This window comes from Coptis chinensis, chromosome 8 (assembly GCF_015680905.1).
Source record: "Coptis chinensis isolate HL-2020 chromosome 8, ASM1568090v1, whole genome shotgun sequence".
In the NCBI taxonomy this organism is placed as follows: Eukaryota; Viridiplantae; Streptophyta; class Magnoliopsida; order Ranunculales; family Ranunculaceae; genus Coptis; species Coptis chinensis.
In genome coordinates, this window is record NC_141463.1 from 93552140 (window position 1) to 93578772 (window position 26633).

Sequence of the window (26633 nt, forward strand, 5' to 3'; positions counted from 1 at the left end):
TTTGAAACCTTATCTGGTAGGATTTATGGATTATAACTCTTTGTATCCTCCATTGAGTATCTACACAAATAAATTCCTATCAACAAAAAAAAAATCTACACAAATAAATTATATAATAACGGTATATAAAAAACAATTTTTATTCGCGTGGTTAGTGACTTGGTTGTGTATCTCATCCAATACGTAATGCACGATTTTATATGAGGAAAAAGTAGCGAGCCTTGTATAAAAAAGTATGAACTCCGTACTATCTGCCAAAACATGCTGACTATCGCAAATTTGAATAGGAATATTATTGTGTTAGCTGGACTGGACTGGACTGGACTGTTATGGGTAATTCGGTATCTCATCATTTTTCCAAAAGCAAAGCCTAGCACGGAGGAAATTTCGATTGTAAGAATCAACCACAAACTTTGAATGCCTATCTAAAAAAAATCAACAAATATCACAAAATAATGCCCTATCTCGCGGCATTTTTTCCTGTTGTGTAAGAGCATCTTCTAAATGAATAACAAATCTTCTAAAATTTGTTGAAATCCATATTCACTAACTAGATTTGGCTGTTGTGATAAACCCAGTCAAATTTGTGGCATTGTCTAGCAATTGTCATAATAAATTGTTGGGGACAGACGACACAGTTTTTGTTGTCTGTTTGTAATTTGTGTACAAACGGTAAAAATTGTGTCGTATGTCTCCCGTTTTAATTAAATAGACGGATGGCGTCGTCTGTACCTTATAGACGCAAAAACTGAATGCACTTGTTATTCTTTTCATATACAAATTCATTTCTATAATTTCACAACTCATCTATCCATTCCATTTGCTCCACAGTCCATTACATTCCATTTATTCCCCACATCCATTAAACTAAACAAAATTCATTAATTAAACAAACATAATTCAATCAATTCATTAAACATAACCAGACAAACATAAAAAAAATAAAAAATAAAATAAACGAACTTCGACTCGAACTCTCACTAGGTTGCCTCTTATTTGATTTACTCCCTCGTCGTGATTCTCGCAATGTCATTTATATCAACTGCGCTTCTAACTCCGCGGCTCTATCTTGTGACTTTTTTTTCCTCTTCTCGCTCGGCCACCAAATAATGATAATACTCGTCGGTTGTAGTCATAAACGAGTCATGCATCTCATGCATCATTAGCTTTAACTCGGCATATCGCGTCCTAAGTGTAGCCTACAAAAAAATTAATAATTTTAAGAAAAATCATCACTATAAACCAAATATAATTCGAGTTTCAAAATAAACCAAATACTAACCTCATCTAGATTGTCAAAATCCAGGACAAGGTTCAGAAGATAACTTTGATCAACATGAGGTATATATATAGCGACATACATTCCCTGAGATATAACCATGTCATAGCTCCATGGGTTATCCGGATCGGAAGGAGGTGGAGCAAAAGCCTTGTAAGGACTTTGAGATGAAGAGTATGGCTCATCAAGGTGTGGAATATGCAAATCACTTCTAATAGCCACAAAATATATATTAGCTTGCTATATAAGACCCCTTGAGACGCGATCCCAGTAACTGTCGTAGTTATAAATAGAGTAGAGCTCGTGACAACAAGTCTTCGCTATTTCTAAGGTAGAACCTCCATTGAAATGAATACATTATAATATCATATGAACGACGTACACGACGAATCGCCTCGCGTACCCAACCATCATCCACGGTATCCCCAACCGCATCCTTAACATTTAATTGCAACTATTTTGTAGTATACCATGGTGTCCACTGTATCCCCAATGCTGATCTAGTCTCGAGTTGGTTTACGGTCAAAGTGAATGTTGTGGCGTCCTTGACCAAATCGGCGTTCTTTATAGTTATTCATTCGTGCTCTAATCCGTGGGACGATATCACGATTTATATTCGTTCTTAGAAGTAGAGTCATTGTAGGCACACACTCATGCCACTAATACTATAATAAAAATAAAAATAAAAAACAAATTTGTAATTTAGTATAAAATTATAATACTAAAAATTTAAAACTTACTTGTAAAAGAAGGGTGAAGCCACCACATTGACCATCTACAACATTATTATTGACTTGGCACGCTTGATCCAATATGTAAATCAAAGTTCCAAACATAGACCCAAAAAAAAAAAAAAGTCACGAATGTATTCTAAAAACCAATCCAAACACTTTATCCAACCTAATCTCAGTGAACTATCACCCGTGGGGAAGAAACACTGCGTGATTGAGTAAAAATATAAAACTCGCAAGTATTTCTTCCGATCTTTACCCATCAGGCACCAACCTTCGTCACTCCCTTTAGACTTGTCCATGAACTCATTCACAAAATCAAAAAAGTTTGATACCCCCTTTAAGTAGTGCTCCGACTTTATATATTGGGCCAACACTCCTCCGCATAATCAAAAGTCGAGTACCGGCCTTCTCCAAACGTGATTGTATTTCATTTTCTTATGCTCATTCCCGTAAGCATAGTAGCATCCATTTGAGTGATACCTATCTCGTCTTGCGGAATATATGAGTTGTATCTTGGAAAGTCGAAAGTGTGAGTTGTATCCCACTACCACTCGATCAAATCATATATTAAACCCACTGTCGGCGTTTTGATAACCACATTGAAATAATGACCCAAATGGAGATCTTAAGATTTTATTATTTTCCAGCAAGTGTTCACGGATGCCCAATAACACTGCAATTTCATATTCCACCGCCAATTAAACCTTAGGTTAGGTTTATTCAAAACACGTGGTTAAAAAAAAAATACAAATTAGGATGTTAAAAATAAAATCAAATTTAACAATGAATGCTTACGATATTTAGACAAACGTGATAGATGTGTGTTTAATGGTTTATAGCCCTAATGTAGAATGTGTTAGGGCCGGCATCTCCAATGGGGGGTGTAAACAGTATAAAGTGGAAATTTTACACCCCAAATGTCAAAAAACTCTTTCCAATGGGAGTGTTATACCGTAGGTAATAGAGTATTAATTGATAGAGATGGTGGGAAATTCTCCCTCTCGATATCAGCTAATAAAAAACCCGAGCGACACTTGAACAGACGTCTGAGTAAAAAAAAAATCGGACGTCACTTGAAGTGTCGTCCCTATCTACTTCAAAAGTCATAATTTGAACTTTTTAAACTCTAGCGACACTTTACTCTCTCTTTAATGACGTCCCTCTTTAAATCTATGTATATATATAAAAGCTCGCGCACATTCTCTTTCCTCACCATATCGCTCCATTTTGCACCCTGAACAATATGATTGGCTCCTAAAAAATTGAATAGAATAATAATTAGTGACACCTCCCCAGATTTGTTTAAATCTCCCTAATCTATTCTTAATTTTTTATTGACTCCTCAAAGTAAAAAAAAACAAAAACAAAAAAAACAAATTAAATAAACCTTATACACATTCTACCGAAAACCTATTACCGTACTCAACCCCCATGGTCTTTTTTCTTTCTATCCAGTTTAAAAGAAAACCTCAAATCTAAAATTTTATTTTTTGATTTCCCCCTAATCTAATTCAGTCTAAAGAATATGTAGTTTTTTTTCTTTTCTTTTTTAGCATTCCATTCTATTGCAGCAACCAGTCTTGCGCTTTTGGTAGAACCTTACTCAATTCTTTGAAGAAGTCAATGTTGTAAATACTGAGATGGAAGTGATTTCCACTCTATTTCTTTATCTTCAAGAATTAAACGAAGAGACGAAATCAACACACAGTGCCAAAGTCCTTCGAGGGTTAAAAAATCGAATGGATTCTAATATGGTTACTGTCCTTCGCAAGGCGAAGATCATTAAAGTAATATTGGAATCTCTTGACCAGTCTAATGTAGTGTTGACCATGTCTTCTTCATGAGCTCTAATAACTCATCAATCTCATCAAGAACTAAAGTCTCATCTTTATGGTCGAAGACTGAGCATAGGAGAGACATACAGAGTTGATATTGAGGGGAAAACCATCTACCCAATGACAGACGTCTGCAGTAGTTCCATTAGCAGTTCTCCATGATAAAGATATGACGCAATTGCATAAAGTTCGCATAGTTTCAAAGTTCTTTCCAGTATCAATGGACTTCATCTCACTTCCATAGTTAGCATATTCTACCTTTCGTTCATCTTTCATGTATCAACTGCCTCCTTTTCAAAAATTGTTGGGTTGACTTGAGGTCTCCATCCAAAGTGAGCTGGAAATGGTTCATTAAAAACTTTGAAGTATTGTTGCTGAACCGTTATCGTCACAGGAGATTTTATTGTGGCGCCAAAGTAACTCAATAGAAGGGTGAAGTTTTCTGTAAGTTTCTGCATTAGATAAATGAGGAAAGGGTTCAATGTATTCTAGGTTCAACTAGAGGAAGAAATAAATTAGCTAGCATTTTGGCCACTTTTGTGCAGCTTCATCTATTTTACAGTTAATGATAGATGCAGTTATGGAGTTAAAAAATCTCACGTTCTCTTTCTCGCACTCTGTTTATTATTAAATGTGTGTTTTGCAGTCCCTAAACTGTTTTGTCTGAGTATATAAAGCATAAATCAGGGGGCAGTTCATTGTCAGAGAATGTTGCACTCATAAGATTTTGATAATATTCAACGCCAACATCCTAATCAAATTAATTAGACTTGTTCCGAAGGTTTCAAATGGCGAATGAGCTCAAGTGGGCCAGGAGGATTATGGTCTCTGCTTTCCTTCCCATCTGTTGAATGTAAGACAGGAATATATAGGGGATTACTTAAGTAACAAATTCCAAACCAAGGCATAAACATTTTACAATGAAGAAACAAATTATTACTACAGTGAAGGTAGTCCTGTTGATAGGACACGGATGTCGGTCACAAATGGTCTAAGAATTAAACTAAGAGACATGATGAATGATTTTCAAGCATTGAGAAACCGGATTGTTACAAAACATAAAGGTCTGAAGAGGAGGTATTATAATTCTACTAGTAAAGTAGCAACTGATGAAGAGATTGATAAGTTGGTATCTGTGAATGGACAAGTTAAGGTGTTTGTTGGTCATACAGTAATTGGATTTAGAGAATTTGGAGAGGGGGAGTTGAGTTAAGGAGATTCAAAGGAGTTTAACCGAAGTTACACCAAGTTTTCCTTGATATGGCGGTCTTTGGTTGATGCACAAGGTGAACAAATGGATGACATTGAACTCAATGTAGCCAATGCTAGAGTGTACATCGAGTGGTGGTACTAATAGGCTTATTTACGCTAATGCTATGAAGAAGAAAGGAGGGTATTTTGTGTGTCTTGATTTGGGCTATTGTGGCTATCCCGCTTTTGATATGCATTATTAAAGGCGCTACTTGACCGACTAAGGAACCATTAACTCTGCATCTATGTTAATTGTAGTGGCGTTTACGTTGATGGAGGCTTGGGTTTGCGTAATTTGCTTTAGGTGAGATGGATGGGGGCATAGCTTTATTGTTTTTTGTCTATGGACTTGGGTGCAGTTCTAATGAGAACCGGTTAACTGTTTCAATACTTAGAGATAGCCAAGATAGGCCTTCTTTTGATTTAATATGATTTATTGGGGTACAATACGAGTAGAATTTCCACAATTTTTGTTGATTTAAATATTTTGGCCGGGTTTCTGTTGTACTAAACTTTACAGGGTTTAGTTATTATCTCTATGATATTTTTTCAATTCCCTGAATATTTCTCTGAAAAAAGTTTACGTAATTTAGGAATCTGTTGCGTAACAAAAATTAGGATATGGGCCGTGTCCAATTTGGATTTATACCTATTGATCATGTGAAATGGGTTTATAGTTTTCATGTGAAATGGGTTTGACAGTTTTGTAAATTCAAGATTGAATACTTTACAGTCATGATGATTGTTGAATAGACACGTATTAATATGTTAGATGACACAATGTGTTCAAATGATATTAGTAGTACCAACTATTTGGCTATTGCCTAAAGTTCGAGTATTTTGAGCTAAAAAACATTGTAGTTTCATAGTATTAATTATTTATATTTGGGTGTTTCATTACACACAGCAAGCATAGTAGCACTTATACAAGTATGCATTGGTAAGTATACAATATGCATTTTCACCCTTCAGCAACTAGCTCATGTTCAACATTATAGGTGCATCAGAATGCATTGGTAATTTTATTGTAGTCATGGTAACTATAATAATGACCGATAAAATATTCCAAAATACCGTTGACCAAACAAATCTCTAATTCCATTCCATCTTGCTCTAATGCCACTGTAAAGTTTCCACATAATTATAGTACAAGTTTGGGGAAACCTTCCCATAGGAATAATTGATTCGAATATTGAGCAATTGGACTTAATGTTTTGAGTTTCACAATTAGTAATGGGAAAAGGGATTCCTGCTCCACTCTTCTTAATTTTTATGGTTCTCTGACTTTCTCAAGCTCTGCTTTACTCACTATGGGCAAAAAGGTCTGCAGAACCTCGCCGGTTCATCTCTGCATCTATGGAAATTCAATCTAATAAAAGGTATGGCTCTCTATCTTCTTCTTAATAGCATCAGTCTGCATTAACTATTAATAATACGTTCTTTATCTATTCTAATTTAAATACCTCATTTTTTTTAATTATTATTTATCTTTTTTATTCTTTGTTTTCTCAGACTTTTCAGTGTTTTGATTCACTTTTATTCATTGTAGTAGCCAATTTGCCACTGCCTTCTTTAATTGCAATTAATATTTCTATGTATAAAGCCTCCTCCAAAAAGAGCAGTTTTCCTCTTTAAGTCTAATAACGAGAAAGCTTTTGGAAACCCTATCAAAATGAGGGGATCAATGCAATAATGAGTGCATATAATGTTTTTGTTTCGATTCCAACTGGAGGTGAAAAACCACTTACTGCCAGGTAACACCAATGGTTTAGAACGTATTTATAGAACTTTTACTCCGTAATATGGTTTGTCAGGGGTCAATGCAACAATGCAATATGGTATAATGTGCACATGTACTATTCTTTGTAATTATCCCATCAAGTGGGTGGTTGATTTCTCTAATTAGTGGCGTTGTTTCTGAAGGAGCTTTAGGTTCCTTTAATAACAATCAACTCTTTCTAAACTCTTATCCGGATTCCTAGGATAAATACTGCTATATACCTAAGTTACATTGACACAAATACGTGTGTCCGTATTCGACATGGATTTGAAGTGTCTGACACGGCAAAATATAAAAAAAAATTGAGGTATATTACATACAAAATGTGATTGTGTGTGTCTGACATGGATTATTTGTGAAATATGGCGTGTCCATGTAACATAGCTGTATACATACCAGATATTCACAAATATCATTGAAATAAACTAATTAAGTTATGAAGGACCTGACGTAGTTAAGGAAGACATTTGGGGGTTAAATTGAAGCTTACTGATAAGCTAGATATGGTTATGGGTTGGTCAATTGCTTATTGACATTAACATGTTTTTTTTTATCAAAATGTTTATAGGATGTCACGTGGTACATCAGGCTTTGTGGAGAATTAACACATACATACATAGTAAAAGCTATCATATATAGATGTTTCACTATAGCTAGCATCTTAGTTAAATGGTCATCCAAACATTGTTTGGTATATAGATGTTTCACTATAGCTAGCATCTTAGTTAAATGGCCATCAAAACATTGTTTGTTATATAGCTGTTTCACTATATATAGCTAGCATCTCAATTAAATGGCCATCCAAATATTGTTTGGGTGAGGTACATAAAAATGGTTTTAGTATTCTTTCCTTATCTTTTTCTTTCTGGTTTAGGCCATATTCCGGATATTTACTTTTGACGGACTTCAAATATAAGTAATGAGAGGAGTTTCTGAATTCTTTGGGAAAATGGATCTTTGAACAATCTTGATTTAATAAGGTATAATACTATTCATATCTAATGCCATTATGTTCTTTAAATTTTTTATATGAAGTAACTAATCGTGTTTTAATACCACTTGCATCATCACTGTTAACCCTCTTCTCAATGTCCTCACGGCTTGCCATGTCCGTTCTGGACCTATTGTGAATCAAAGCATACCATTCAACGATTAAATTCTTTGGTGATGCAGGAAGATTCAATTCACTTCAGGGGGAAACAATGAGAAGTGTGGAGCAAGGTTGCATATTGATTTTGAGAGCAATGAATTCAACAACCACAGTTGAAGAGTGATATATAGGGCTGCCTTTAGATATTTCTTTTTATACTATATTGGCATTTAGTATGTTTGTTTTTCTTTATGAACTACAGTAATTACTATCACAATGCAGCTTATTGCACAAAACTACGTGCACCTTTCAGTTGAAGTATTGTAGTGCAACGTTCGACAAATGCTATTTTCGTTATGGCTTCATTCTTATGGATCTATAACTTTCCAACAGCTTATTTTTATACCAAAAATTTGGTTATCTGCAAAGTTCAAACATAAAAGAAGAGTTGGTATTTATATATACTTGAGGCCTTTTAGGCTTTCGGGAGAGAATTTTTTTTTTAAGTAGGATATAGAAAATGTGAATTTCTTTAAATATTAATTTGCATGTCCGTAGGTCAATGAGATTGGAGAACTATATGTCTTTGATACCAATTAAAGTTATTATGTATATAGCTTTTTCATATTTCTTTTTATGATTCCATGTGTATTCCTTTTGGTAGATCTACTAATCAGAGGAAGTAAATTTCCCCTTTGTAGTTAATTGCTTATGTTTTAAGTAATCTGATCTTAACTTTTCAATCTACAGTTGAACTTGAGATTTTCGCTAAAGGACACTTTCTGCACAGTCAACATGTCAATAAATCACGAGGGAAATGTATTTTTTACCTACATAGGAGGAGGGTCAAAGAGATCAATATTGTACTAGGAACTCAAAGCAGTGGAGATAAGACTATATCTGTGTGCAACCAAGCATCAATAAAGTATTTGTCTGTTCAAACTCTCTTAGGAAAATTTAAATTCTTAAAAGTTCAAGAGGTGAATATTTATTCATGGTTTGATTTTTTTGGCAAGCAACGCAACTAAACCTCAGCTATTCTTCATCGGGTATTCATGTTTTTCATGTCTCCTATAATGTTATGCCTTTCTTTTCCTTCTTCTTCATGACTATTTTTTTTCTCCACGAGTACTCAATCCATTACTTATAATGTTTTTGTAAAAAATTAATCTTTGCATTGCTAGCTTGAGATGGTTGAACTGTATGCATTCCTGCTTCTTTCAATATGCCATATATATATGTGTATATGTTTGTATGTGTAAAATGTGGATATAATGTGCGTATAAGAGGCATATATATATATAATATGTTACTACAATATGTTACTTGAAATTTAATATATATGTAAATGGTTGGGCTGTCTTAGTCTTAGCGAAATGAGTGTATATGAATGTGCACACCAATCTTGATTCATGTAAATGGTGGTAATAGATAAAGACCAATATATGGACGATGTTATATAATATGTCTATTCTTATATAGAACTTGATTTCTTGATGATAGTATATAGAGATCATCTACTCATCTTATAGATAGATATTTACAGAAAAAGTCAAACTTAAAGTGTTGTTTTACTATTAAATTTTCACATTCATAACTTGATCGCTCTAGCTTTTGTACTTTGACACGTGTGACTTGGTGTTATGAATTTGTAGGTTTCATTGTATTGTTGTGGAGATGAAAAAATACTACAAACTTTCATTTCTATTTGAAAGTGCAGTTTGTGGTTATGGTGGAGACAAACACTAAGGGGGCATTTGGCAAAAAAGCTATAAAGCTAGAAAGGAGAAAACCATTACAATTGGAAACTCTATTTGCGTATAGAGAAGATCGGGGATTGATGAGTTGACGTCTGATTTGCTTTGGCTGTTGGATAGGCCCAAGATAGGGGAAACCAAAGTCTATCTAGAAAACAAGAGTTTTGAGTTTCTGAAACTTTACCCAACCTAATTTAAAGGGCAAATTCAACCTCATACTCTTCCATTCTCTTCGTTATTGGCCTGAAGTTTAAGCTTTTTTCTTTCTGGCTTTGTGGTTTTCTATCCAAATGCCCCCTAAACACAACAATAAACTTGAGTGCATTATATCAAACATGGTGAGGCTCTGTGAGACACAAATCATCGTGTTTTAATATTTTCTCAAGTTTGTTTGAAATCAATATGTGTTTGAGAACTAATGTAAATAATACCATTGTCGACGCACTTAAGTTGCAAAATCGTCAAGCAATCTTACTATCAGTTTGATTTTTTCCAACATGATATTTCTTCTTACATTTTTCTTTCACACATTTATTTCATTCCTTATTATCTTTATTTTAATTGTGAATATATATTGCAGTTTGATTATAAAAGGGATAAAAGAAATGCTAGCAAGTTTCATTGTATATAAGCGTGTGCATCATTGACAACCAAATAGTTTGAAAGGAATATTGATACCACGCAACTTGAGAAGCATAGATTGATCATTGGAGTTGTTGTCAGGAAAGAGTGGTCGGGCATGATGTTCAAGGAAATTTAAAAAAATGAAGACTAAGCAATCTTAATCCCTGCTTGAATGGTTTGAAAGGAAGTGCTGGTCGATGAATCCTCTCTCTCTGAGTGAGAAAATCTCTTCGTTTTGATCAAAACTTGAATCATTAAAATATTTTGGAGTTAAAATTTTTGATACATAATAATTCAAAAAAATAAATTATAAAATATTTAAAAATAAATTATATAGATTGTTTCTTTTTATTCATCTCATTGACCATCGAACTCAAAATCTAATATGTTACTTTAGTATATAGATAGTAGATCACCTCCCTATATATTAAAGCAGCTGAGGTGGACAATTTCTTTCCTATGTGGCAATTTCCCGATACTTGGTTTTGTCACGTGGATCACTTAAATTTCAATTTGAGTGCAAGTGGAATTTTGAGACTGGAAGGCTATTGGTTGTTTCTTATTAAAAGTACAACTCTCTCATCTATTTCACTTCTTCTAAAACTTCTATAATCTCTACGTGCGAATAATATAGTAGAATCAATTAGTAATATTTTTGTTTGTTGTATAGTAGAACGAACTCGAATATATTGAAGCACCAAGAAAGAGTTCATATATGGAATTAGAGAAGAAGACTCCAATGGAAAAGTCTTGGACGGTGATCGCAAAAGAGGTTAGATCACCTGTTTATTCTATTTTCAATTTATAGGACAAAGTTTAAGGTGTGTGATTTTGTTGTGGGGTTACCACATTGTTAAACAGGGTGTTTAGAGTGCTTCGAGATAGAAAGACTCTTCTCTACTGTTAACCAGACCACTATGATAAATGAAACAAAGGGAATTGTCATCACGCCTGACACATAAAGTACGTCATTTTGAACGACAAAAGTGGAGAAAATGAAATAGAGCTAATCAAATATTTGCCTAAGGGATTAAGAATGGACATCAACGATCGATATCTATGCTTGGATTTAATCAAGAAGGTGACACGAATTACTATGCTTTGATGTACTCAGTGTTTTCATTATAGAATTGTAGAGTATTGGTTTACTTCATAGTTATATGTAGGTTGATGTTTTCAATATAGAATTGTAAAGTATTGGTTTACTTCATAGTTATATGTAGGTTGAATCATTACTTATTTGTAATTTTAACTAATGTAATCATTATGATTATGTGTATTTTTCATCAACCCATAACCTTAAACTCTATCACGTGAGACACAACTAGCTAACAAGTTTTTTTTTTTTTTTTGGTAGTCTAGCTAGCAAGCTTATAATTATGGTAGTCATGATCTTTTGATGTCTAAAACAAGTAGTGTTTTATCACGTGTATGTAATTGAACCTTACGGCGTTGTGCTAACGTCATGCTTAATTTGAATTGAATGATATGTTTTTTTTAGGAATTTCATAACTCTATTTATTGGGATTGAATGAAAGGGGACCCCCCAAAAAAAACTTCATATGTACCTTTGTTTTGAAATGTGAGTGAGAGGTTTTTGGATAAGATGCTAACTTCTTTGGTGTGTATCATCAGTTAGTGCTCAAGGATCTGGTAGAACTATTTGGAATCTAGAACGGATGAGAATATGTCTTAGCAAGGAGTATAAGTTCAGACTTTTAGAGAGTTATCCAGGTTATAAAGAATAAAGAACAACGCCCATGGAGTTGCTACAATCTAACACGGTACCACAACACATAAAACACAGTGGATTTATAGTTGCATTGGCTTTAGAGGTTGTAGCTAAAAAGAGAGTCGAATATCCACCTACCTATTGAATCTCTACTCCCTAGAGCTTTCGATAGAGAAACGATACAATAATTCTAAGACATGCACAAAAATTTGAATCATTACAATATTCTATAGTTAAAACTTTTTGGTACATAATAATTCAAAAATTAAAATTTATAGTGTAATATTCCATGACTGCATAATATTAAAATTTGTAGTCTATTTCTGTTGGGTCACTTCCTCTAACAGCCAATTACTCACAATGTGACTGAGTTCCTCTCCCCCTCCTGAATTAAAGAACCACTATAATAATTAGAGAATAGAGAGTACCTAAAAAAGCTTACTGAGAAGACTTGGAGGAGTGTCTAAAGATAACAAAATGGGAAAAATAGAAGTTACCTTTAAAAGCGACTGACTTCACGTCTTGCTTAAGTCAACTGAAATAGATACTCAAGAGATAAGTTAAAAATATGAATAATTGACTACACCTGTAGAAATTAGAAAAATAAGTGGTGAAGTAGACACCACGTGTTAAGTAGACTAATAAAGACATTATGTATTAAGTGGTGGAAAAGTAGACTTTGGACCTCAAGAATCCCAAACGGACCAGGCCTGCCTAAACCCTAATAAACCTTATTTCTGGACCAGTTGTTGGGGGCCTTTTATTGAGCTAAAACGTGGGGGCACTTGGCGGCTGCCTAGATAGCCTGCCCTAGAGTTGCCCTGTCGAAACTGCATAACGATTTAGCTTTTAGTCCTAATTATAATAGCAAATTGTGTTGGCCTACAATTGTTTGTTTATTAAAATTGATGTTTGACTGAGTTGACTTAGCGTTGATTGCGAGTTGACCGTTTTCTAATTAACATCCGTTTTTTTAGGACCAAACGAAAATATTGTGATTAACAGTAGGACTAAATATTAAAAACTCTAAGGATAAAATCAACACTTTTAAAATAAAATTATTTTTAAAAGCTATTGAATTTACTTCTTCACTAAAGTCAACTGAAGATAGATGCTCAAGAGATAGGTTAACCCATTTGCTATCTTAAAAAAATCAGAGCGATAGCACGTGTGAAAATTAGAGATGCAAGTGGTTAAAGTGACAACACGTGTTAGGTATACTAATGGGCTAAGAATTAAAAAACAAAAAATTAAAAGACACCACAAATTTTGGACTAATTAATTGCTTTAATTTCTTTATCGGGTTTTCTTTCCATATCTTTGTTTAATCGATTTTGATGCATAAGATCTACTAGCTACAAGTAAGATTTCAACAAAATTTTGTTTTGTGCTTAACTTTGTTTGACGATATGAGTATTTTGAGGTTAAATACTAAAAAATAAGTATTCTAAGGTTGGTTCTCTTTTGTAGGTTTTTGGAATAAGGGAAAAACAAATTTAGATTGAACCCTTAGATTAAAATCAATTGTGGCTTCTCATATATGAAAATCTCATTTTAATATGTCGTTTACAAGTATAAGTGGAAGCAAAGAAATATAATTAATTGTTTTCTTTAGTGGGTCCAAATGTTGCAGTAATTGGAGTTAGAAGCAGCAAATGCTATAAGGAAATGCCAATGGAGCTCTTTCGTGCCAGTCTTCCCCACATTGATGACCAACAATGCAAATTTTTATCTTTTAATGGATTTTGCTTTCTCTATGTTTGTAGCTTTGTTTAATATCCATAGCAAATTATTGGCATTGAGAACTTTGATCAATTAATTTACTGTATAAGTTTCAATATAATTTGGAAGTCAGAATTTTTATACATAATAATAAAATGAAAAAAAACTATATAAAAATGGTTCCCGTTCGTTGAACGGGTCTAAAAATCTAGTTAAATTTAAAGAGGGACGTCACTTCAAAGTGTCATCCGAGTTTAAAATTGAACTTTTTTACACTTTTCCATTGGAAACCGAGTGGATGGGTTATACAATAACTTACAATTGGAATTGTAAAATCCTAATGGCTGCTAGGGGAAGCCTATGCGGAGATGCCCTTAGTAGATCGATTAGGTCGGAAATAGAAGCACGGGAGGGTTTTGCAATTATAGACTCCGTTTTCATCATCCATCATTGACTCTTCTGTCAATCGATTTATTTCTCTAGTCTTTTTTTACCTCCATCCCAAAATCACTCTCCCGTCCAAACGCTAGTATTTCAATCAATCCAATTCAATTAACTCAGCAATGACACCCGAAGTTAACAGAGTATCATACGTCCGAAATTTACCATTCAACATATCAAGTGAATAAATGTACGATATATTCGGCAAATACGGAGCCATACGTCAAATAAGACTAGGTACGAATAAAGATACAAGAGGAACAACTTTTGTTGTTTATGAAGATATATATGTTGCTAATCGGTATCTGATTGTGTTGTATTATCAACAAGCTAAGATGAGTAAGAAAGTTGATATGAAGAAGAAAGAAGATGAGATTGTTAAGTTGCAGGAGAAGTATGGTGTTACTACTAATAAAGTTAAGTGATTGCTGTTTTGTATTGGGTAGTGGATATAAGTTGATGGAATATTGTTAACTTGTTGTTTTATTTTTGTAAGGTTGTAAGATCGTATGTTGAATTTTATGGTTTTTGAGTTAATGGCATGAACGACTTGTTGTTTTAATTGCATTATTTATTTATTAGTTTTGGATTATTTTGTGTTGGTAATTAGTGAAATAGATTAATTATTAGGGTCATTGGAATTGGTTTAGGAGAAATTGGTTTAGGACTTAGAGATCAACGATAGCATTTTCTAGATTACTGCGACATAGTGGGCACAAGAGTGTGTATAGGGAGGGAGAAGGGAGGAGTTTTTGAGGGGTGGGATAAACTTGCCCTACTTGTGGATTATATGGAAAATACTGATTTCCCACTACTAGAGTCTAGAGGTTTCTGCTGAAGGTGTGTAAAGGTTTGGCAGTGTGCCAGTGCCACATTTAAATGATTGGATGTTCACTGGAAGTATTCTTGTAGGTTATTAGTTCTTGTTCTATAGAGAGTATAATATAGGTATATTCGGCCGTTATTGTGCAGCTTAGGGAGTTTTTGAGAGGAATTGAGATTTATTTGATTACTACGGAACTAAGTAATGGGCAAGGGAGGCTTTTAGTACTTGCCTTACTCAAGTATTCAAAGTATTGAATGCTTTTTGTTGGGATGGTAGATATGTCTGTTTCTTAACGGTAGCTGTGTAATATCTTAGGTTTATTTGAAACTGAATCACACAGTAACAAATCTTAGGTTGATTTTTTTTTGGGGAGATGGGAAGATGATGTTTATATTGCCAGTTTTGACTTTGATTAATAATATTTGGTTATCAAGTAAATAAATTCAGTACAAAGATGTGTAGGGGTTTATGTAAATCTGTTTTTTTTTTCGATAGTGCGTATTGGGACTGCATAGAATACAGGAACAAATCTTTATGTTCTATGTGGGTGGGATCTGTGAGAAGTGATTGTTAAGGGGATGGAATTCTAGCTATTATTATCACCCATCCTTTATGGTTTTGTTGTTTTTAGGAGTCAAATGCAATCTGACAAGATGAAATTGATGCAAAGCTCTACCAAACTTTTTAGCATGATTAACTGCGAAGTTTAATAGAATTTTGCCATCATTACATTTTGTATCTTGTTAATGGTGGTATTAGATGTCGCGGAACAAACTGACTCTCTGCATTGACTGTAAAACATTTTTACAGGGAGAAAATAATTTTCATGAAATATATGTAAGGCAAACTTCCGCAGAACAAAATTTTGAACTAAAACTGAAGTGTTTTCAGGGTTGTGGTTGTCTTGGACTCTTGGTACTAGAATCTCTTAAAAGAACAAACGAAGAGGCAACCACTGTACCACATTGAAAGTTGAAACCATGTGGCTCTACCTAGCATTGCTGGAGTTTTTAAGGCTGGGTTTACCTTTTAAACGCTACTTACCCTATTAAACAAAGTTGAACAGTGTCTGCAACTTCATTCAGCCACCCAAAGAAATCAAAGCTCTAGTCAATAGATATCAATCTGCGGGAAGATACATGTGTTGTTTTTTATGTTATAAACCGGCTAAGCAGATGTGGCAGCTTTTCTAATGTTGCCAACAACTGGAAGTAATCACAAAAGAGTGCACAGTTGTTAGAGCTTGCCCTAATGATATATTGATATGAACTTGATGAGTATCATCATCTCAACAAGTGAGAAGAATGAAATGTAATAGAAAGAAGCTAATTACCCTCAACACTCTAGATACAGAGTGCTTGTAAGTACTCCTTTTCTTTTTATTGCTCCGTAAAAGAAAGAAAAAGAGAAGAAAAATACAAGAGCTCTGGACCCTAGTTGCATATCCAACTGTGAAGACACAAAAGGTTTGATTCTATGGGGACTTAGAAGTTCACTTGAATCTAAAGTTAGTACTATACCAGTGGTCCTCCACCCTATAAAGTAGTGCAAAAAATGTCTTGCTTATGCACTTATTCGAAGGCCTCCTATTCCCCGTCTCTACATTGATAAATAAACCATGCATGAGAATCCAAGACATTCAGAGTAAAAAGAACGTTGATTGTGATGATTTCCTCCACAATTCCACAACTGTAAGCCAAAAAAAAGTTGCCATTGTTGATTCCTAAAGTAAACTGAAAGTCTTTTGAGATTTGTTTATTTTGGGGGCTGTGTTTAGGAAGAGTGGCAGACATTTTGTTCATAGAAACATCTTAGGGTCTGAGGATTTTTCAAGTTACCAACTTCCAATGGTATTGACCCGCTCAATGTAAATAAACGCGAGGACAGAGCAAAATCTTGTTCTGATATGGTACCTGTGAAATTGTTATCTGAAATGTTCAAAATCTGCAGAATTTGATTTACCTAGCCTAGAAGCAATGCGTCAAGACCTTAATAAGTAACATGAGAATCTCGGGTGAACAAGCTCCATGAGAATCTCGGGTGAACAAGCTCCATGAGTAAGAAAAGTTTCTTACACAACCAAGACCTTAATAAATAACAAAGGTGCAATAAGTGCCACAAGTCCTTTCTGAATAGCAAATCCTATAATTCTAAATACAAACTCGTTAAAACCAGTCGTCATTACGTTAGTGTCTATAACTTTTTGAAATCTCTTGAGAATTTCAACAAACTATTATATCAAGAACCTGAAAGTGTCGAAACTAAACATAATTAAAAAAAAAATGGTTAGCCCTACACGTTTCCTCGTTCTTCTCCATTTTCTATATCGCTGCTTTATTAGCTATTTCTTCCACCTCAAAGTAACCATCTCCCATCCCTACCAACGATGAGATTCCAGTCGCATCAACACATGCATGCTTTCACTCAGACCAACTATTAATCAAGACATCTATAGGTCGAAGTGTCGATTTGCTCTCATTAAGATTAGAGAGAAAGTTGACAGGAGCCTTTTTCTTCACTTGTACCCCAGCCTTCCAAAATACATCACATAAAATGTCTCTAACATGATCATGTCAGTATTTCAAAATAGGAAAATGTCTACAATGTGCTGCATGATCCCCAAAGGCATCTAGTTTATTCTTTTGCATACATGACAAAGACCACCATTCAGGTATAAAGGGATCATAAGACGATACTGGAGAATAACATGATACTCCACCTGTTACATATGTTGTCCAAGTCCCTTCATCAGAATAGCGAGTAGAAAATCTTTTGCAAGTTCTGACTGTAAGCATCCAATAATTACTTTCTAACAAACATATAACTCAAGCTCTCTCTCAAGACTAGCAACAATCTTACCGTAGAAAGCTTTTGCCAAAACTTTTTGTAGTTTTGAGGGATGACATAATTCACGACTAGATAATTAAAGTTGAAATTGGGTAGACAGAGACCCAATACACTGCTAGCATCATCAAGAATCTCACCCATAGGCACTGGCCCATATATAACTCCTAAGAATGTGGTTATGAAGCTCATAAGTTTGAAAACAAAAGGCAACAAAAGCAAAGGCAGAAACATCAGTGACACAATAGATACCTAATCCACTAAGACGTGAAGGAAGCGTTGCTAAACGCCACTGTAAATCACCAAAGCCGTGACCATCAAAAACAATAAAAGAGACTCTGTACTCCATCAATAAAATGAAAATAAAGAAAATGATTCATCAGAAAATCCTTTTAAGCTCCATATTTGGATATATATATATATATGAAACTGGAATAAGATTAAGCAATACACAAAAATTGTGAACAAGTAGTTCTACCTTAGTCACCAAACCGCGAAACAGGAGCGAGAGCGAGGAAGCGCTTAACCTCAAAGCATTTCCAATGCAAGTGACTTTGAGGGAAAATAACAACATGTCACCCTTAAGAGCCAAAAACAATGGTTCAATGCAAAGGTGACTATGGAGGTAATTCTTCACTAGGTAACAATGAGGGTAGCATTCGCTACCGAAATAGTTACTGAGTTGTGAACTTCATTCATACGGAACCTTTTATTCTGTCTCGTTTGTTTTTTTTATTTTTATTTTTATTTTTTCAGACGGAATGTTTAATTCTATTCCGCGTGTGGCATTTTTTTTTCTTCCAGACGGAATGTTTCATTCTGTCCGCGCGTATTTTTTTTTTTATATTTTTTTCATTTTTTACATTCAAACAGAATATTTCATTATGTTTAATTTAAAGTCACATTTTCATTGCGCAACGCTAATAGTTTTTCACCAACAAGGTAACATGTTGCTGGGTTGCATGGGGAATGCTCTTAGAAGCTCCCACTTCTAGAGCGCCACTATATCAAATTAATAATTTCTTTTCTACTATATATATCCTTGCTACATAAATTAATATATTTTAGTAGGAAAAATGAAGAAAACATCGACGAGAAAATATATGAAGCACCATAGCATCTTTATTACGTAGATTTATTAAGTTTTAATTGTCAATCACCTTTACTCTTTCCTCTACGATCTATATTGTCTATTCGTCCTCCAGATAAACCAGTTTTGAGTTCTACTCCTACGTTAGATTGAAAATGACTCTGATTACGAAATTAGATCTTGACAGGCAAAACTAATGGAGATCTTGACAAGCAAGACCAAGTACACGTCGCAATGCTCCTAAAATTCTACAATTTGCAAAGATGATTTCAAAGGCAATATTAATGGAGATCTTGACAGGCAAGAAAAAAAAAAATTGAAGACCCACACGGAGGATTCACATTTGTAAATCAACCAAGTACACTTCAATTCGCAATCAAATATTTAAAACCAGTTGTCGCGCTCCTCTTCTATCAAGGGAAAGTGACGTTTTTTGCCAATTTTGAGGGACCGCGGTTTGAATTAGCACAGAGCGCGGTTTCGAATATTGAAAAGCGCGGTTTTAGAGCGATTTTCCTCTCAAACCGTGAGAGCGCGGCTTGAGAGCGAGAGCGACAATCATTACACACGACATTTGAATTTTGAAGATTTTAATGGAGGTCTTGATGAAAGGAAATATTAATGGAGATGCAACGGCAATATTAATGGAGATCTTGACAGGCAAGACCAAATTTGAAGTCTGAAACAGTACACGTCGCAATGTAATGCTCCTATATATATATTACTACACCGCATACCTTGGTTTCTACAATTCGCAAAGATGATTTCAAACCAGGCATTTGCATTACTAAACTTTTACATCATCTTCCTACTCTTTAACCAATTGATGTCACTAACAAAACCTTGTATGGCCACCTCAGGAAATGAGACTGATCTCCAGTCTCTAATCGCTATTAGAGATGGAATTGAAGGCGGCTTAAGCTCGTGGAACCAATCTTTTCATTTGTCAGTGGCAAGGCATTAAATGCGGCAATTAAGCGTCATCAAAGAGTCATAAGTTTGAATCTTTCCAGCCATAGTTTGGCAGGATCGTTATCGCCTCATATTGGAACCTCACTTTCCTAAGGTTCATCAACCTAACACACAATAGATTCTACGGTGAGATTCCACAAGAAATTGGTCTGTTGTTTCGTCTTCAAAGACTCTCACAGCAGGAGAAGGAAAAGGGAAGTAGTATCTACTGTTAAATTATTGGGATGGCAAGAGGTCCACATTAGTGAATAAGCATTTACAATGCTCATCAACTTCAATCCGTGAAATTACTTGATGTGTAAGCATCACTAAGCTTCATCCTATACTGAATGCAGTCTGCTTAATCACTTCTTTTTTCCACTCAGTTTTACAGTGAAGAACCACGTTTCTACTCAGAATGTTTACCCTGAGCATCCATATACTCAACTATTCATCTGACTCAACCTTCACTCGACATTAATGTCACAATGTCAGCTTTGACTCCTGCACTATTCAGACTCGATTCGATTAATTGATCACTTACAATTAGCTAATCCAGATTTCCAGATGAAATCTGGATAAAATATTTCACTAACACAAAGGAAGAAGTGTACAACCCAAAATCCGCTTTTACATGGAGTAATTGGGGGGGAGGGGGGAACTAACCGAATCTAATGAAAACTTGACCACCAGTCGCGCCGTATAAGTCAAAAAATGATTCTACAAGTCAACCAAAGCAGCCAAAAAAGTATGTTATGCACACATACAATGAATGGATTACAGTTGTGAAGTAGGGAAGAAAATGGGGTTACCAAAAAATAAGAAAAAGAAGAACAAAAAAAAAACAAAAAAACAGCGATTGTGGGGTAAAAGAAGAGGCGCTATGCTCCTATATATTACTACACCACATACCTTTTAGTTTATACAATTCGCAAAGATGATTTCAAACTTGCAGGCATTTACATTATTAAACCCCGTCGTTCTCAACCCTTCAACTTCTTCTTCTAGTTTATTACTACACCACATATATTACTAGTGGAGATCTTGACAAGCAATGCTCCTATATATTACTACACCACATACCTTTTAGTTTATACAAATCGCAAAGATGATTTCAAACCTGCAGGCATTTACATTACTTAACTTTTACATTATCTTCCTAACAAAACCTTCTATGGCCACCTCTGGAAATGAGACTGATCTTCACTCTCTAATCGCTATTAGAGATGGAATTCAAGGCGGCTTAAGCTCGTGGAACCAATCTATTCATTTCTGTCAGTGGCAAGGCATTACATGCAAAGCGTCATCAAAAGAGTCATAAGTTTGAATCTTTCCAGCCAGAGTTTGGTTGGATCGTTATCGCCTCATATTGGAAACCTCACTTTCCTAAGAGTCATCAACCTAGAGAGCAACAAACTCTACGGTGAGATCCCACAAGAAACTGGTCGGTTGTTTCGTCTTCAAGAACTCACTCTGTTCAATAACATTTTCGAAGGAGAAATTCCAGTCAATCTAACCCAATGTACTGAACTCAGGTACATTAATTTAAGTTGGAACAAATTGTCTGGGAATATTCCCGCAAAGCTTGGGTCATTGTCAAAGCTTCTATTTTTTATTATTGAAAGAAGCAATCTGACAGGAGTGCTACCCCCTTATTTAGGTAATCTTTCGTCCCTACGAACCTTCTCTACACACGAAAATAATTTGGTTGGAAGTATTCCAGCCAGCTTTGGTAGACTGTCGAGCTTAAAAATCTTCTATGTTGGAACTAATAGCCTGTCTGGTGAGGTCCCTTCAACAATTTTCAACTTGTCATTCCTAAATGAATTAGGACTTACCAAAAACCAATTTAGTGGTAGTCTTCCACTAGACATGGGCATCTCTCTTCCTAATCTCGTTGATTTCTATGGGGCTGGAAATCAACTTTCTGGACTACTCCCAGTTTCATTAGCTAACGCTTCTAAACTTAAAAAAATTGATATTGCAGAAAACAATTTCGAAGGACAAGTTCCTAAGGATTTTCAATTCCCTCAAACTATCAAATTGATAAATCTTGAACTCAATCATCTAGGAACAGGAGAAGCTAATGATTTGAGTTTTATCACATATTTGACCAACTCCAGTAATCTAACGACATTGGCTTTGGACGGAAACAATTTCGGAGGTGTTTTCCCAAACTCTATTACCAATCTCTCAAACCAAATGGAAAGGTTGCATTTAGGGAACAATCAAATATCTGGAATCATCCCAGAAGGGATTGGGAACCTGGTCAATTTGTTTCTATTAAATCTCGAGTCTAATAACTTTTACGGTAGTATTCCATCTTCTATTGGAAAACTTCGTAGTTTACAGCTGTTAAGTCTGTCCGGAAACAAATTGTCTGGACCGATCCCATCTTCCCTAGCAAACAATACTAAATTGAGTGAATTGTATTTAGGAAGGAACAGACTCGAAGGAAACATTCCTTCAGGTCTTGGTGCTCTTAGCCAGTTGCAAAAACTGGGTATGGAACAAAACAACCTAAATGGTACCCTACCTAAAGACATCTTTAATATTTCCTCTCTGCTTGTTCTCAACTTCTCTATGAACTCCTTAACTGGTTCCCTACCTATGGTAGTAGGAAATCTTCTTGCAATGGATGCATCTGGAAATAAGTTATCTGGATTATTGCCTAGTACTCTTGGTGATTTTCTGAGTTTGCAATATCTTGACTTGAGAGAAAATTTGTTTGAAGGGACAGTTCCTCAATCTTTGAGTTTTTTAAAGAATGTCGTTCAAGAGTTAGATCTATCAAGCAACAATTTGTCAGGTGAAATTCCAAAATATTTGGAGGACTTTCCGTATCTCCTGAGGTTGAATCTATCCTTCAATAAACTCGAAGGTGAGGTACCAGTGAAAGGAATCTTTAGAATTGCAAGCAAATTTTCAGTAGCTGGAAATTCCGATCTCTGTGGGGGCATACGTGAACTGCAATTGCCGCCATGCCGAACTAACAAATCCGAAAAGCAAGGAAGGTCCAATCCTTCCAAAATAGCAATTATGATCAGTGTGGCCGTGTTCATTCTTTTGGCATCAGGTTCTCTAATATTTTACTTGAGAAGAAAAAGTAAACTTAGAACGGCTTCTTTGCCATCATTTAGTGATCAGCATCTCAAGGTCTCTTATGGAGATCTTTCTCAAGCGGACGGGTGGATTTCTCCAACTAATTTTGTTGGTTCAGGTGGTTTTGGCAGTGTGTATAAGGGAATGCTCAACCAATATGAAACCGTTATTCTTTGTTAAGGTGTTCAAACTTCAATTGAGAGGAGCTTTAAAGAGTTTTTGTGGAGAGTGTGAATCATTGCTTAATATCCGCCATCGAAATCTTGTTAAGATTCTAACTTCTTGCTCTAGTGTGGATTATGAAGGAAATGAATTCAAAGCACTAGTCTTTGAGTTCATGCCAAATGGAAGTTTAGAAGAAGGGTGCATCAAAGAGATCGATTGAAATAGATGAAGAATCGAATTTGAACCTACTTCAAAGACTAAATGTCGCGATTGATGTTGCTTCTGCTCTTTGCTATCTTCATCATGAGTGTCACATTTTGGTTATTCATCGTGATCTAAAGCCAAGCAATGTGCTTCTTGATAATGATATGGTAGCCCATGTTGGTGATTTTGGTTTAGCAAAGCTTCTTTTGGGATCAATAGAGAACTTGCACGATAATCAAAGTACCTCAATAGGGGTAAAAGGATCTATTGGCTATGCCGCTCCAGGTTGGAATTTAAATATCGACATATGTTGATTTCAATCCTTTTTACAATTCATAAATGCATGGAAATCAATATCTGGCATACCGCATTATTAGTTATAATTTTATGTGTAGCCTCATTTTAGTGAAACTCAATTCCTTTTGCCTTTTTTTTTCCCTAGTTAAGTTTGACGTCATTAACATCCCAGTTACAGGAGGGCCTTGGATAGTTGGATGTTTTAAGCTCCAGAGCTTATAACATAGTTATTTAGATAGTCAATCGAAAAAAAATAGTTACGTAGATATCTTAAAAGAGGAAAAAGGAATTGGACGTTAGTGCAAAATGAAAAGCTGTGAGAGAATCTATTAACTTGATCTAATTACTTTTCAGTTCATGTTTAGTTGAATTAAAATTCAAAAGATCGATGATGAAAGAAATGTGGTAGTGGTGGTAATTAAGCTAGTTTGTTTACTTTTATCTATCAATATCTTAACTGATGATTGTGAGGACTTTTTCAATCTCTCTGTAGTGTAATGGCCCCAACACATTACTATATTACTACTATATTTCTTTTTCTTTTTTCATTTTTTCTTTGTTGGCAAATGGCTCTCAATATTTTTCTTTTTTTCACATTTAAATGGTTATGGAAACTAGTGATTGATGTATATACTGCAGAATATGGTATGGGAGCTGATGCATCCACACAAGGTGATGTGTACAGTTATGGAATTTTGGTGTTGGAAATGTCCACAGGAAGGAGACCAACCGATGAGATGTTTAAAGACAGTTTAAGCCTCCATAACTATGCTAGCAATGGTTTGCAAGATCAACTTATAAAGATTGTAGATCCAATACTTTTATCTGAAGGAGATGAAACTTTTGAAGATGCTAATAGAATGAGAATTGACAGTCACAGAAGAACAAAACTGCTAGAGTGCATGACTGCAATAGTCAGAATTGGGGTTGCATGTTCTGTAGAATCACCTTCAGGGAGAATGGATATTAGAGATGTCAGCAGGGAATTGCACATTATCAGAGACACATTTCTTGGTACTACGATTTGCATAGAACGTAATTGACTCCAACGACGGTTTAAATGAAATGTAAAATCCAATGTTTTACTAATAAATTAAAGAATTGAATGTGAATGAGACAGATAGATAGAGCAGAAGAAATCAGTGTTTTGCTCTATAATTTTTCCTTCATTTATGTCCTCTTCTCCTTTCATTACTGAAGTTTTCATTTAATGGTCGTTTGTTTGCGATTTCTTTCCTATGTTGAAAAAAATTGTTTGGTTTCTTTCTTTCTCTTTTAAAAAAAGTTGTTGATGAGATCAATCTTTCCATTTAGTAGTTAAAACATTTTTATGATTAAAATTGTATGAAGCATTGATTGTAAATTTATGAAACAATAAAAAAATAGTACTTTTATTTATATCTTTTGTGAAGCTAATAGACTCTAATAATTCTTGGTTACCATGTGAGGTCAGAAACTGTTATTACTGTGTTAATTTGTTTCCCCAAAACAGGAGCTGCCACGTCGGTCCTATATATATATATTTCATGATGACCTTGGGATATTTTCACAAATCTAAACCATTGCAATTGATATTCCATAAATGCACATTCTAGGTTTGCCAAATCTATTGCTTACATTTTATTGTACGGAATCTATTGCTTCCAGATGCACATTCATTGTATTGGAATATATTGATTGGGTAAAAAATGTGTGACATCTGCAGTTAGCATTTGGGAGGTACATTTAGAATAGTCACATGTGATTTAGTATGTAATGTATTGCATTACATTGTAGATTGTTGAGGCGTATGATTATTATAGGATGTTCACGCTAGATGTTAAGCACGTCAGAAAAACCCTGAACCAAGGACTTACAGTTGAGTAGAGAAAGAGTGAAAAGGAGCTACAAGAGGCTCAAAATGGATGAAAAGATGTAAGTGAATCATTCATTCATTCTCTTGCAGTTATCTTTTATGCTTTGGACTGAGCTGGTAGCTTATTCAAAATGTATTTTACGCTTATTGAGTTGTTAAGGATTTAAGGGGCATTGCTTTGTGGTACTTTTAGTATTAAATTTGAAGTTTATTTTGAATGTTTTTGGGGTTGAATTTCTTGTTCCCAAATTTTATTGATTCAGCTGAATAGCTGATTTTTTCCTTTATATGTTTTCAACATTTCATGGTTGATATTGAAAGGCGAATGTATAACCTGTGTGTCCTTGGTCACTATCCAGATTGACTTTTAGCATAAGAGGCGTGTCATATGTATCGTCTTTGATATAAAATTCTGAAGTTTTAGGCAATTTTATCGTAAACATTGTTATCATTCAAATTAAATACACTAGAGGCCACCTCAGGGTATGTGTGTTCTTTGTTAAAGTTGTTGGTTGAATTTCATTTCATTTTCGAGTATTTGGGCATTTGAGGTGGATTATACCATCTTTTCGACATCTGAGAACTCATTTAATTGTTTCAGCTCCATCTGTCATGGTCTTTAAGAATTCCATAATTTATATCTCAGTTCTTAATTAATGAATTTGTGTTTTAGAATTTTAGAAGAGTGTAAAGTGTGAGGATTTTCATGTCGTTTTTTGCTCTACTTCACAGTTTTCAACTCAGGCTCCAATTAGGTTGATTCCAGGGACTGTGATTTTGTAAACAAAACTCCTCTTTAAAGACCTCTTTACCTATAGACTGAGTTTTTGTTTTTTGTTTTTTTTTCGACAGGACTTCTTTGGGAGGCTTCGTCTTTCGAGGTTATTTGCGTCTGTGTTTGCCTTTTCATCGACATTGGCATTGATGTTTGGACTGTATTTACTCTACTACTTCAGGGTATTTGAGAGGCAAATCAATTTTTCTACAGCAACACACAAATTGAACCGAATTATATAAACACATTGACGTGGCAGCAGTTAGCACGTGATTTCTA

The 26633-nt window shown here is 34.8% G+C and overlaps 2 protein-coding genes and 1 pseudogene across 2 annotated transcripts; all 3 read left to right on the forward strand.

Annotated features, from left to right (window-relative positions):
• Window positions 1-261: 261 nt before the first annotated feature.
• On the forward strand, window positions 262-5302 carry LOC147484523 (syntaxin-112 pseudogene; annotated as a pseudogene).
• Window positions 5303-19571: 14269 nt separating this feature from the next.
• On the forward strand, window positions 19572-24935 carry LOC147484524 (uncharacterized). The gene is made up of 2 exons (XM_086576888.1): window positions 19572-19706; window positions 19866-24935. Exon 2 carries the CDS (start codon window positions 21250-21252, stop codon window positions 23236-23238), a length of 1989 nt encoding a protein of 662 aa, XP_086433014.1. The 5' UTR covers window positions 19572-19706; window positions 19866-21249; the 3' UTR covers window positions 23239-24935.
• On the forward strand, window positions 23447-24935 carry LOC147484525 (receptor kinase-like protein Xa21). Its single transcript, XM_086576913.1, has 2 exons — window positions 23447-23712; window positions 24364-24935. Exons 1-2 carry the CDS (start codon window positions 23592-23594, stop codon window positions 24765-24767), a joined length of 525 nt encoding a protein of 174 aa, XP_086433039.1. The 5' UTR covers window positions 23447-23591; the 3' UTR covers window positions 24768-24935.
• Window positions 24936-26633: the final 1698 nt, after the last annotated feature.

Bases quoted from the DNA above. Each gene is read 5' to 3' on its own strand.
- LOC147484524 (XM_086576888.1), top strand. From the start codon at position 21,250: ATGCAAAGCGTCATCAAAAGAGTCATAAGTTTGAATCTTTCCAGCCAG.
- LOC147484525 (XM_086576913.1), top strand. From the start codon at position 23,592: ATGGTAGCCCATGTTGGTGATTTTGGTTTAGCAAAGCTTCTTTTGGGA. The intron at 23,713-24,363 runs GTTGGAATTTAA...TATATACTGCAG, and splicing joins TATTGGCTATGCCGCTCCAG to AATATGGTATGGGAGCTGAT.